This window comes from Anastrepha obliqua, chromosome 5 (genome assembly GCF_027943255.1).
Source record: "Anastrepha obliqua isolate idAnaObli1 chromosome 5, idAnaObli1_1.0, whole genome shotgun sequence".
NCBI classification, from domain to species: Eukaryota; Metazoa; Arthropoda; class Insecta; order Diptera; family Tephritidae; genus Anastrepha; species Anastrepha obliqua.
Window position 1 is genome coordinate 63,817,521 of NC_072896.1, and position 13,089 is coordinate 63,830,609.

At 34.5% G+C, this 13,089-nt stretch overlaps 2 protein-coding genes across 12 annotated transcripts in view; one reads left to right on the forward strand and one right to left on the reverse strand.

Moving 5' to 3' along the window:
- LOC129249348 (mucin-19) overlaps positions 1–13,089 on the reverse strand; it is a 98,746-nt gene that overhangs the window by 49,614 nt on the left and 36,043 nt on the right. For 6 of the 11 annotated variants that reach the window (XM_054889124.1, XM_054889123.1, XM_054889117.1 and 3 more), the window contains 7 exons: positions 12,831–13,020; positions 6,642–6,729; positions 6,427–6,580; positions 5,325–5,658; positions 5,010–5,099; positions 3,354–3,554; positions 920–2,024 (listed from right to left, as the gene is read on the reverse strand). In XM_054889124.1, the coding sequence (XP_054745099.1) occupies positions 920–2,024; positions 3,354–3,554; positions 5,010–5,099; positions 5,325–5,658; positions 6,427–6,580; positions 6,642–6,729; positions 12,831–13,020 (2,162 nt within the window). The remainder of the gene's footprint in view (positions 1–919; positions 2,025–3,353; positions 3,555–5,009; positions 5,100–5,324; positions 5,659–6,426; positions 6,581–6,641; positions 6,730–12,830; positions 13,021–13,089) is intronic. The other 5 variants (XM_054889128.1, XM_054889126.1, XM_054889125.1 and 2 more) reach the window with 4 other exon arrangements.
- LOC129249349 (girdin) lies at positions 11,118–12,801 on the forward strand. The gene is made up of 2 exons (XM_054889130.1): positions 11,118–11,856; positions 11,957–12,801. The coding sequence occupies exons 1-2, from the start codon at positions 11,244–11,246 to the stop codon at positions 12,715–12,717; spliced, it is 1,374 nt and encodes a 457-aa protein (XP_054745105.1). The 5' UTR covers positions 11,118–11,243; the 3' UTR covers positions 12,718–12,801.

Sequence of the window (13,089 nt, forward strand, 5' to 3'; positions counted from 1 at the left end):
GCACTTGGTGTATCCAACTGGCGCCGGTTAGCACGAGAAAGAAAGAAACGCTCGGCTAAAGTCGCTTAAGCGGTTGTCGGGCCAATCAAGAAGATGAACCATGTGCCAAATCCTAGGCTGAGTCTTTTGTGATGTTCGGTATTTATTTTGCATATATAGGTGAATAAAAATAACGGAGTTCTCTACAAATTTTTTCCTGGTTAATGACTATATTAAAAACTACAAAGAAACGAGTGAACCAAACGTGCAAACAAAATTTGTGTGATGCCGATTTTAAAGACTTTGTGTGCAACTATGACCGAATTTATGACACCTTGAACGCTACAGTTTTGTCAAAGATTTCAGAATTTCACAGAATTTGGACGTTAGGGCAAACAAAAAAGAACTTGTAGTTGGACCACCTTGAATTTCTTGTCCCGCAATCTAATAAATCTAGAGATCTATCCTCAAAAGCATTTATATTCAAGAGTTTTATTTATTTCAGATGGCCGCTATGTAAAAAATATCACAAACACTAACACAATAGAATATTATTTCAAATTAAGTCTCATGCAGCTCTACTAGTTTAAGGAACACAACTGTCAGACTATGATTGCGTGATTGGTATTAAATAAATAACTAAAAACATTTACAGCCAAATCCAAAAGAGTACTACCCAATTTAGACAAAAATTGACACAATAGTTCAGCTACAATTGAAAAAGGATAGACGTACCCAAAAGTGGTAAATATATAAGATTATATTTTTATGTGTGCAACTCGTTAGAATCTGTACTTTACCTCGTTTAGATAAACATTTCATCGAATTTTAGTACTCTTTTCATTATAACATATGATATGACATCGTCCCGTTAAGACCGAACGAGTGTACGGTTATATGGAAATGAGGCATATAATTTTACGGAAAGTGCTTCACTTACCTTGGCTTTCTGTTGCTGTTTCAACTCTTCTTTCTTATAATTGCGTTGATAGGCCGTTATGACACGCCTCAAACGCGTATTCAAATCTTGCATAGATGGCCACATTGTGGCATCATCAACTGCCATAGTCGTCGGCGGATAACTACTTGCAACACTTTCTTCTTCATCTAAGCCTACGGTGGTCGAATTAAGAGTGTCATTTTGCGTGTGTTCATAAGTATTAGAAGTAGGAGTGGGTGTTGTAATAGAAGCGGTAGCTGCAGTACGATTATTGCTTGCAGCATGTTCGGTGGCGGTAGTACTTGTGTTGGTGGCTGTTGCGCTATCGACAGCACCGACCGGCATGGACAGCTCGCTTTCAGTTTCAGTTTTATTTTCTGACTTCATTTCACAATCAGCTTCACTCTTAGCAATGGTGGCTTGAGTAGAGCCATCACCACTTTGTGTAGGCGACGTCGATGCTGAGGGCGCCGTTGTATCAGCTGAAGTTGATTCTCCACCAGCAATGGCAACAGTAGTTGTCGTAGTAGCATCAGTATCAATCTCCAATTTAGCCTCAGCTATTATTTCGTTTGTTTCCATCCCAACTGGTGCAGTTGTTGTTGATGCCTCAGTTGGGGTGGATGACGAAACACCATCTATTACCATTGCTGTCGATTCATTTTCAACATCCTCAACGGAGGCATCTGCATCTGCATCATTTGTTTCGTTTGATTTATGTTCGATTGCAACTGATTTTTCTGATTTATCTTGGTTTCCAGAGTTTTTAATATTTTCAAAGTTTTCGACATTTGCCTGGTTTTCTTCAGACTCTTTTATTTGTTCCGTTTCTTTTTCAACTGTCTGATCCTTATTAGCTGTGCCGGCGGTACCATCGACAGGAGCCACAGGGTTCGCAGCGATGACACCAACACTACCAACGTCAGCGGCTTCACTTTTCGCCTGTTTTTTGCTCTTACCCGATGAACTAGGTCGCTCTGGATCGAGTGAGTCTTTGTTGTCGCCTGCTGTTAGTTTGGTGGAATCCGAGTCTTTGGTTGTTGTGCCATCATCGTCAATTTCTTCTGTATCTTCATGTTTCGAGTTTGCATCGTCTTCGTTTCTGCTTCGAACGAAATAAGAAGTAAATCGTCTTAGATTTGATAAAAAATTTAAGTTTCTTAATAAAGATATAATATATAATATTTAAAAATATAGTATATGTGTAATTGGGCACAGTAAGTCATGCATAACAATTCGAACCACATCAAGAGTTTGCTAACAGAGATGACATCGAAGATGGATTTCAAAAATTTATTTGAATAAAACTGATATGTTTAATAGATACAACTGTCATGATAGCAAGTTAACATTTCTGAATGTGGATCTATGCAAGTATTTGAAACGTTTAAGTGGAATGAGATTAATGAATTTTAATAATACATAAATAATAATGATGTGATATGTGATATGATAAAAGTAAAATTTGGCGTCCAATTAACACCACTCTACTGGAACTAAAAGGAGCATCGAATCAAGGAATGGTATGCTGATCCACAACTTCGAATCGTGTTTACGAAATAAAATTTATAACGCATTTAGGGCAAAATGGATACGAGTACCTTGCCCTAGTTCAACTTCAAACAAACCGCGAGGGACTGAGTTCTAAACTGTTACATGTAAATTACAAGCTGATATTTTACATATATTTATACACTTTATATACACATCACCAACTTCGTTCCGTCGTTTTCGGTTGTTCCAGTAGCGCTTAGGGTTGAGGAGTCATTAGACCGTTTTTAGCATTCAATTTGATAGGACTCCAAACTATGTAGCACACGAAAATTAATTTGAATTGAACTGTTTTCAGTGTTTACTCGTATTCAAAAGTGGGTCATGCTTAACAAAATGAATAATCACATAGCCAAAGTTTGATATACTGAAATTACAGACATAACCGAAATCCATTTTTGCGGAACAGTTGCAATATCCAAATAATTTCGGGTGTTGGTTCGAAGTATTGTACTTATTTTGGACGTGCAGCATCAAAACTTATATATGTAGGCCCGATCACATGGCTTATGAAACAGTGTCTCATAAAAATCAAATGCTGCTAGAGAATGGATAGCCTAAAGCTACACAACCGAGACTAAATCTGTCAAAACTATATACGCATACTTTTTTGGATTTTCCTGTCATATTTCATTGCTAATATTATATTATATTATTTTAATTGTTGCATATAAGAAGTGACTTTCATATATCTCGGACCTTTGTGGTGTTCCATACGAATAAATATATTTTCGCTTAATATTTATAGCTTTTTTCTAATGTAAACTTAATCTCACTACCAAATTGAATCTCTCTATAAATTGTGATTAGTATTTAATGCGCAAGTTCATATAAATATATTCGTACAATTTTATGGTTAGTATATATCGTATTAGACACTTACGTCGGCAAATTCGTCACTGCCGTATCATCACCGGCACCAACATGACCCACAAAACATAAGTTCGGGTCGGCACGTATCTGACGGTACATTTCACATCCATGCTTGTATGTTCCGACCAAAAGACTCTTATCACAACATACGGGATTCCACCATGATGCTGGCACTTGATCTGGCGTTGCAGGCGGGCGAATGGGGAGCTCGCTACATAATAACATAAATTTTTTGTGATTATACATAATGCGAATGTGTTGTATAAAAAAAAGTAAAAAAACAAAAACAAACAAAAAAAAAAGAAATTTTGCAACAAAACTGAAAAAAGCCAAAATAAAATTTTACAAAAACAAAAATAAACCAAGTTTTGTTTTAATAATTGAAGAGTTCAAAGCCAATTACTACGTAAAGTTTGAAAATGTGACTAAATAAATCAAAAGCACTAACAATCCAATTATTTCACCAGAATTTTAGTATAATTAATTTTATCGAATTTAAATTTTAATAGAAATAAATACATTTTCAACTTTTGTATCAAAGATTTAGAATTTTAAACTTATTTAATATCTCAATAATCAATAAACACTATCCGTAGCTTCGAATTCCCTGTTCGCCTGGCACATTTTCTCTTTGTCACATATCTTACGCTTTTTCATATTACCTTTTTATGTTAGTTTCTGTTTGAGAGAAGGCGCGATAGCTACACGATGAATTTGTATATATACGTTGAATAAAGAAATTTATTGTTTCAGTTATTGATGGACTAATTAAGCGATCGACTGATAACGTAGGTTTGTATGTATTAGGCATGAAAGCGATTGAATCAATTAGCACTTTAATTTTAATTTAGTAGCAATTCAAATAGTAGTAGTAGTAAAATTATATTTATTTCACAAGGTAAAGCAACATCTTAAATGCATAAAAAGAAAAGCAAATACGAATACTAAACGAATGGAAAACACAGAACAGACAATTAATGAAGTATCACTGAACGAGAACATCGAAAGTAATGCAAATTTCTTTAGGCATCTTAGTACATAGCGTGAGGCATTGAAGAAAAAAAATCATAATACATATGTATATGAAGGTACTGATTAGCTTAAGATTTGCTATTTTTTGTTTGGAAAATCCATCACTAGTGCAGATTATATATAATTTTTAACACCTTTTAATTTAAATTGGTAATAAGTTTTAACTTTTGATGAATCACTGAATTGTGGTGTAGCATATTAGTATTTTTAACAATATTCTTTTGTGATTTTGGCAATAAATTAATTTTTTTATTATTTTCGAAAACGCACATTTAATAATTATACATTGCAAAATAAAGCTCTGTAGTATGAATAAAAGCAATACATTTTTAGTTGGCATTAAGCTCTTAAAACCTTATTCAAATCAATCAAGAAATAGTGAAAACAAAAGAAACCGCTTTAAAAAATAAGCAAATGAAGTTGCCATTGTAAAAAATGCATAATTTTGCTCGGAACATTCTGGCAGAGAAAATAATGCGTATACAATTAAAACAAAATGAAACGAATAAAATACATTTAAAAAAAATTCATAGTTTGAGAAATAAAGTTAACAAATGATATGAAAGGAGAGCAGTAGATAGTTATGCAATACAAAACGTTTTGGAAGACAATTTTTTTTAGAATTTTCGGTTACCTGACGGGTGTGTTATCTTTGATTTGTTGCACTAAGTCGCCAATCACCTCATGTTGAATGTAATAGAGCATACGTACGCGCAGAAGGACTCTGAAAACATATTCAATGCATTGCAATAAAGTAAAAAACAAAAAATCAAATGAAATGAAAATCAATCAACGAAATTATGTGAACCGAAAAATCGTTAAATGCACACAAGTTCACAGTAAAGATGTTTACAAAAGGAGAGAAAAAAGAAAGATTGAGATAGAATGACATTAGTGTAAAATTCCATAGTAATTTGGGCAAACAAGCTTTCGATTCCACACGACTCACTTATTCGCGTGTCTGCTCAAATGCTTTTTATAAGCACATTCCAAAAATGCATCCGCATCGAATTTCTCCTGCTTGCTCCAGTGATTTGGATCGGTGAGCGCATTTTGACTGGCGCTGGCATTTGGATTTGAAGTTGATATCGGTGTTGATATATTCATCGGTGGAGTGTTGGCATTAGTTGGTGATGCTGTGGCTGATGTGGCGGCGCTTGTACTGGCTCCAGCATCCTTCTCACCCTCGACTTTTGCAGTTTGAGTAGCTGTTATAGCAGCGGCGGCCGCTGCAGCTGCAGCCGCATTTGCGATTTCTTTCTGTGCTTTTCCGCCATTCCGACCTGTAACGATTAGCAATTGAACATCAATTAGTTCTAACAATGTCCGGACGCCCAAGTAAACAGTTGCTACTTTTTATGCTGAAACCTACAGGGATTATTCACTTCTAATATACAATATTTACATTATTTATACAACTACAAATATATACATAATTTTCATTTCTGTGGATGTTTGACAAAACTACATAATTGAGTTAAAAAATGCTTGCCATTAGATATATATTCTTGTCTTAATTTAGTTTGTTTTAAGATGTATTCTACAGATACAGCTGTGAATGATAGTTTAATTATCACATTAAAACACAAATTTCATGCTCGACAAGTGGAGTTTTAAGCAGTTTTTTCAAAAATCTACAGATTTAAGCGATTTCATGTAAAGTATGTGGTTATTTTAGTAAAAAAGTATTCTACAAATACTTAATAGGAAATAAAGAAACAATACACGCACATCGTTCATTAAAATCCAATAGAGTATAAGTGACTGGAATTTTATAATTTAATACAGATACAACTAAGGAAAATAGCGATTTCTGCAATTTGCAACCATTAGCAGCTCACACACACACACACAATTTTCTTTTCGTTGCACACGGCGAAAACGTTTCATTGCTCAGCCTATATTCGTTGAAATGTTCGTGAAGTCCATCTCAGTATTCGAGCATTAATAGAAATGTTTGTTTTTGTTAATTTTTTATTGGTTTGAGCGTGCGTGCGCGCATTAACTACGTCCGTGCAGTTAGAGTGCGTGTTTGTGTCTTTTCACCATACCTTTTGCATTCCTACCTCGTGGCACCAAATTATGTAGGCCACTATGATCCCTGCTGATCTTCTGCACCTCACCGTCCTCAGTCGGAGTAATCAGATCCCAAATGAAATTTTTTATTTTCTCATCACCTTTATAAACTTGCAGGCAATAGAGCAGCTGCAAAAATAAACCAATGTACAGATGTTGTTGGAGAAAATATATTAATGAATATAATTACAATTATTCTGGAGCAGTCTTCCACGTCCATTTCACGCCAACCACGCTTAAATTGTCCTAATTCAAGAATTTCAGGCCAACGACCCCAGCTTAAATTACAAAAAAAAAAAAAAACAATGAAATATATTTCAACTTGCAATAGTGATTATTTTGATTAGTTGTGGTGTCACAAAGAACAATCAGTGTTTGAGAAGATTTTTACTCAGCGAAAACCTAAAGTTTTCTCAATATTAGCATGGTTGGTCATCATTTTGAAAAACAATAAAGTGAACTTAGAGATAATTATTTCTTAAGTATAGAAAAGAGTAATGAAATACAATAAATATTATTTGCTGAAATATGAAAGTAAAGATAATATATTAAGGAATAGATTTCAGTTATTAAAATTAAATTCAATATTTTGTACACTACTCTATAAAAATTCCCTAAATGTTGCTGCAATTTTACGGGTAATAGCTAATTGAAAAAAAAAAAATAAATAAATAAATAATTGGCGCGTACAATTCTGTTAGGTGTTTGGCCGAGCTCCTCCTCCTATTTGTGGTGTGCGTCTTGATGTTGTTCCACAAATGAAGGGACCTACAGTTTCAAGCCGTCTCCGAACGGCAGATATTTTTATGAGGAGCCTTTTCATGGCAGAAATACACTCGGAGGTGTAGAAAAATGTTTTTATTAATTTTGCTTTCACCGAGATTCGAACCAACGACCTCTCTGTGAATTCCGAATGGTAATCACGCACCAACACATTCGGCTACGGCGCTAATTAGTCTTCTATTTTTGGCACTCTTGCATTGAATGTTTTTCCGAATTTCTGATTACCTGTTTTTATAATAAAAAATTGTGTAACTGCGATCGTTTTGATATACACATAGCCCATAAAGTCTGCGTATCTTTGCAAATATATTTAAATTGAATAAAAGCACATATTTTATTTATTTATTCTTTCATTACATTCCAAGTTACAAAAGCAAAAGAAAATAACAAGATTCCTCACTTCATTGTTTACATAACGGTAAGTAATTGCAGCAATATGTAAGTGTAGCAACCAGAAAGTTTGCGTACAGTTTTTTTTAATAATACCATCACTTTATTAGGATTTTCCTTTTTGTTTTTGCGCATTTCTCATCATTTGTTATTATGATTAATCGGCTAGCGAACTCAGTTGCACGCTTTATTTAATAATAATTTGAAAACATGGAAACAAAAAAAAAGATATTAGTCTATTAGAAAGAAAAATATGTATGAAATTGTGTAAAGATGGATCTATGTGGCTTCCGGAATATTGGCAAAGCTATTGAAGAACCGTTTGCTATGTTTAGCGCATAGTAAACAATTACAAACAAATAGGGATTTTGCTTAAGCCCAGGTCTGGGCATCCAAGAACACTATCGGTCCGAGAAGAGCGCAGCATAATCAATATGACAAAAGTTAACCCTCGAATTACATCATAAAAAGTTGTTGAAAACGTAAACCAAACATTTAAAAAAAATATTTGTGCGGAAATGCGGAAATTTTACATAAATTTGGATATAATGGCAGAGTCGCTCGAATAAAGCCGTTTATTTCAGTTGTGAACAGAAGAAAACGCATTGATTTTTTCTAATATATATTCGTTAATAAAAAGTCAGAGTTTCGGAAGCAAATAATTTTTTCAGACGTAAGTAAATGTTGGTCTTGAGAAACAAAATCTTGTTGGTACAGTCAAACACGGCGGTGGTGCAGTTATGACGTGGCGATGCATGGAAGCAAGTGGTGTTGGCCAGTTAGAATTTATTGATTCGACACTGCATAAATAGGGGTATTTGAACATTTTAAAAAGGAATTTGACACAGAGTGCTGAAAATCGTGGCTTATCAAGAACATTTTGGTTCGAACAAGATAATCTCCCAAAACACACAGCTGAGATCGTTTAGCTTTGGTCCTTGTAAAACGCTCCTAAACAGTTCAACAGACCCCATTACTCGCTTGATCTGAGTCCCATTGAGCATTTGTGGGATCTATTAGAAAAATGAATCGGCATTAACATATCGCACCCTAAATACAAAAGGATCACAACTCAAAATGTTCCTTCTGCTCAAATATGAACGAGACTTTATCAATAAAACGGTCCGCGGATGACATATGGCAAAAATAAATTTTTTGTTTTTTGGTAGGACTGTTATAAGCTTACATGGCAAATTTCAACGTGATATGTCACATAGTTTGTTTTCTGTGCTACTGTAAACAAGTCAAACTCGAGTGTGGAAAATTTTGAGTTGTGACCCTTTTGTATTTAGGGTGCGATATGTAACAAGTAAGGTGGCTTTGCGAAATGTTATGCGGCCCGAATGGGCGAAGACTACAACTGAGGAAACAGAGAAGTTAGTAAGCTCAATGCCAAATAGATTGAGTGAAGTCCTAAGGCTATGCAACGAAATTTAAATTTATGTTTTTGTATATTATTTATAAACCTTTTTCCATATGTTTTAATCCTGTACGCAGACTTTGTGGTTGCTATATTTCCATGATGCTGCAATAACTTACCGTTATGAAAACAACGAAGTGAAGCATATTTTTTTTTGATTTCTTTTGCTTTCGTAACTTAAGAATGTAATGAAAGAATAAATAAATAAATATGTTTTCAACTATAAAATATATTGTGTTTTTACGCAAATTAAAAACATTTGTAAAGTGTACGCAGACTTTATGGGCTATGTGTATGTACATACAGTGCACTCGCGGTAACTCGAATAGCCGCTAAGTCGAACGACGTGCTAACTCGAACACATTTTTTTCCCTATTGACTAGTTTGTAACTCGAACAATATTAAAGCGCTATAACTCGAACAAAAAAACAAATTTATTTGTACACACATTCTTTTCAAACATGTACATTTTGTACATACATACATATGTAATAGTATATGTATATAAATTATATGTATACTAGTGTATTGTCCATATGAATATTTCGACGTTAATATCCCGTTAGTTTTCTGGGAACAACATCTTGCATTGACCAAATTGCTTTAAATTTGTCATTTGTAGTGTATCAGTGCACGTGAGTAATGGATCGTAAAAGGTTGAAGTGCTTAACATTAAAAGAGAGGGCTGAAGTCCTTAACAAAATTAAACGTGGATGTAGTGTTACTTCTCTAGCGAAGGAATATGGGGTAGCCAAGTCCACCATAAGTCTTATAAAAAAGAAAGACAAGGCAATTTTAAAAGCAGTAAACAACACGATTTTGGGTCCTGGGAAGAGGAAAAATTTAAAAGCTTCTGAGTTTCCTAAAATGAAAGCCGCTTTATACAAATGGTTTCTGTCCCAAAGAAAAAAGAATTACCCAATAAGTGGACTCATCTTGAAAGAACATAACATGAAAAACATAATTTACAGGTCGAATTTACGCTTTATGATGTTAACAAATGGAATGATGGTGCAGAATTTACCGACACAGAAGTAATAATTGAAACTAGTGATTCTGAGTCTGAGTTTAACAACACAACTGAGACATGTGAGCGGATATCATCTGAGGAGGCAGTTAGCTCTATCAATAAGGTAATTCAGTGGGCCACAACTGAACAAGTAAGCCCCGCAAAGGTTAACACTCTTCAACATTGCTGCAGGCAAGAAAAGACAAACACACATTACAACTTTCTTTTCGGCCTAACTTTTCTGTTAAAGCTTTTTTTTTTGTGTAACTGACACAAAGACTGCCAAATATTTGATGAAAAATATTGAAACGAATTAATTATTTTAAACATATTCATGTTCATATCCATATGTAAATAAATAAATAAATTTAATTGAAAAAAATCGATATCGATGACTGTTTTTTTAACATAGCACACTCAATTGATAAGTCGAACGAATTCGATAAATCGAACAGCGCCTGTTTTAATTAGTTCGAGTTATCGCGAGTGCACTGTATCTTGTTTTTGAAAAATGCTCTATGACAATACGAAGCAACTCAATATCTAAATTGTCGCATACTTTTTCCCATCTAAAACCAACGTTAACACGTTGAATGCCATGAGGGTCACCGGTGGCCGGCACCGGTGACAAGGATTGCAAGAAACACATAATTTGACTAAAATTAAAAGTTTTAAAATGTTCAATTTTATTTACGTTATTGCAATAGTGTAATTGATATAATGTAGTATAGAACATACAAAAATATTTTATTTAAATGTACTCGTATATAAATTTCATGTGCACCTAATATGTTTCGCATACTAACAAATTCATGTTGGCGCCACGGGCAATCGGCGTGGCATTCAACGTGTAAACGCAACATATTGGATTATTTCAAGATAAATTTAACTCACGCATTACGCGTCTTTTTATTTATTTTTATGTGTATACTTATTGCATTTAATTTCTTTTTTTTTCATTTTTCTATTGTATAAAATATGCATAAAATAAAAAAAAAACACTACTTATTAGATGTTTGTTTTGGCTGTATGTTAAATCACTTCGCCTTGAAGTTAATCTTCAAATGAAGTAAAATAATAAATAATCAAAATCAAAAATAATAAATAATCAAAATCAAATATTCTCTTTTTGTTTGAAAAAATTTTGGAAAAAAAACCGAGCTGTATTACGTTTACAAATAGAACGCATAATGTCCATATATAAGTCTGAGGAGGAATCATCTGTTTTGCGCAACAACAGCATATACGCACACGCGAAACTACCTTTTCAATATAATGAAAGCGCTGGAGATTTCGCTTTAGAAACATTCATCAACAATCTGCAATTGGACCTTTATAGGTTAATGAATGAAGAGGCAAAGAACGAGTATTTGGAAAAATATGATGCTTTAGATATGTTCACGGCCGTTCAGGAAATAAACCACGAGTTGGCTTCAGTTAAATTAGAAAATCACTTTCTTACGGATTTTCTCGAACGGAACGATCCGAAAATGTTGTTCGGTCTCAAACAAAGACGTACCACTGCAGAACAGCAAAGGCGTTTGACAACGGCTTCAATCTCCGCCGCAAGTACACATTTATCGACCGCAACACCACGGCGTTCAGTCGGTTCCCGACCCTCTGAGACTATGTCCATTTACAACACAAGTCAATCAAATTACACTGGTACTTCAAAGAAAGGTGGACTGCTAGATATACACGGCGGACAAATGGACTATCGGCTAAATTACAAATCCAAATGTGATATGGCGGAGAAGGCTACAACCGAAGTTGAGAAACGAGTCAATGAGATGGAGTCTAAAGGTACGAATACAGCATACAGTAACAGGATAGTAACAGTAATAGTAATTGTATTGATCATCACCTTAATACACTTGCATTTCACTTCGACGAATATGTATAGCAATGCAGGGAATTAAATTGCTGAATGCTAGAATCGAGGAGTTGCAATTCCGATACAATGAAACCGAGGAAACAATCATGAATTTTCAACTGCATTTTCTAAACGATAAACAAGATCTTTTATTTTTGGAGACCGCTGGTGAAAAACAGGTAGAACGAAAGTTTCGAAAGTTCGTTAACAATTGGCTGAAAAACGCTCGTGCACTTCTCAGCACAATGCGCCTGCGTATCACAGCGCTAAACGAAAGTTGCCAACAGCTACGCAGTGATCTCATTACAAAGGCAGACCTTAGCGGCATATTGAGTGAAGTGGATTTTGAACAATTGATAATAAAGCGAAATGAACTACTGAACTCACTTGACGAAAAAAACGCACATATGGCTGGACTGAAGAGCGTTACTGGTAAAGCGTCATTGGCCATGTCCGAAGAAAAGAAAATCATGATGAATCTTGAGGAAGAATCAAAATCAATTGCGTACAAGACGATTGATGTAATTAAAAACGTTTCGCAGCTTGAAAGGGAAACCAAATGCGTTGAAGATGAAAATAAGAAGGAGTTGAAAGTGCTCCAAACACTAAAGGAACAATTGGAACTCTACCAGGCACCTAGCGTATATCAGTATGTTGAAAAGAAGGACGAATTGCTGATGCTGGAAAAGGAGGAAAAAATGTTGCACCGAAAAATTTACATATTAAATGTGAAACTAAATAATGTTTACAATCGTTGTACAAAAATGAAGGGGCACAATATTGGTTTGTAGGTTGAATGGTTGATTACCATTACTACATATTTCCTTACTTAATAATTTTTTATAATTAAATAATATTAACATATTTATCCATGACCTTCACGATCAGTTTTTCGTGCACTTACCCGAATGATAAAAGTCCCTTCTCGACCTTAAAGCATTCAGACTTGGCCCAATTGCCGTACTGTATTTCATCCAAGCCTAGGGAGGCCAAGGCGTCACGTTCCCTTGGTATGTACTCATCATTAATGCTCGTCTTTTTTTCACGTTCTCGCTCACGCATTCGTTTCTCTTTGCGGCGTCTTGAACGCAAACCTACAAGAAATAGTTAAAAACTTGCATTTTTAATATCGCATAACTTCCAAATACAACAATGATATTAAA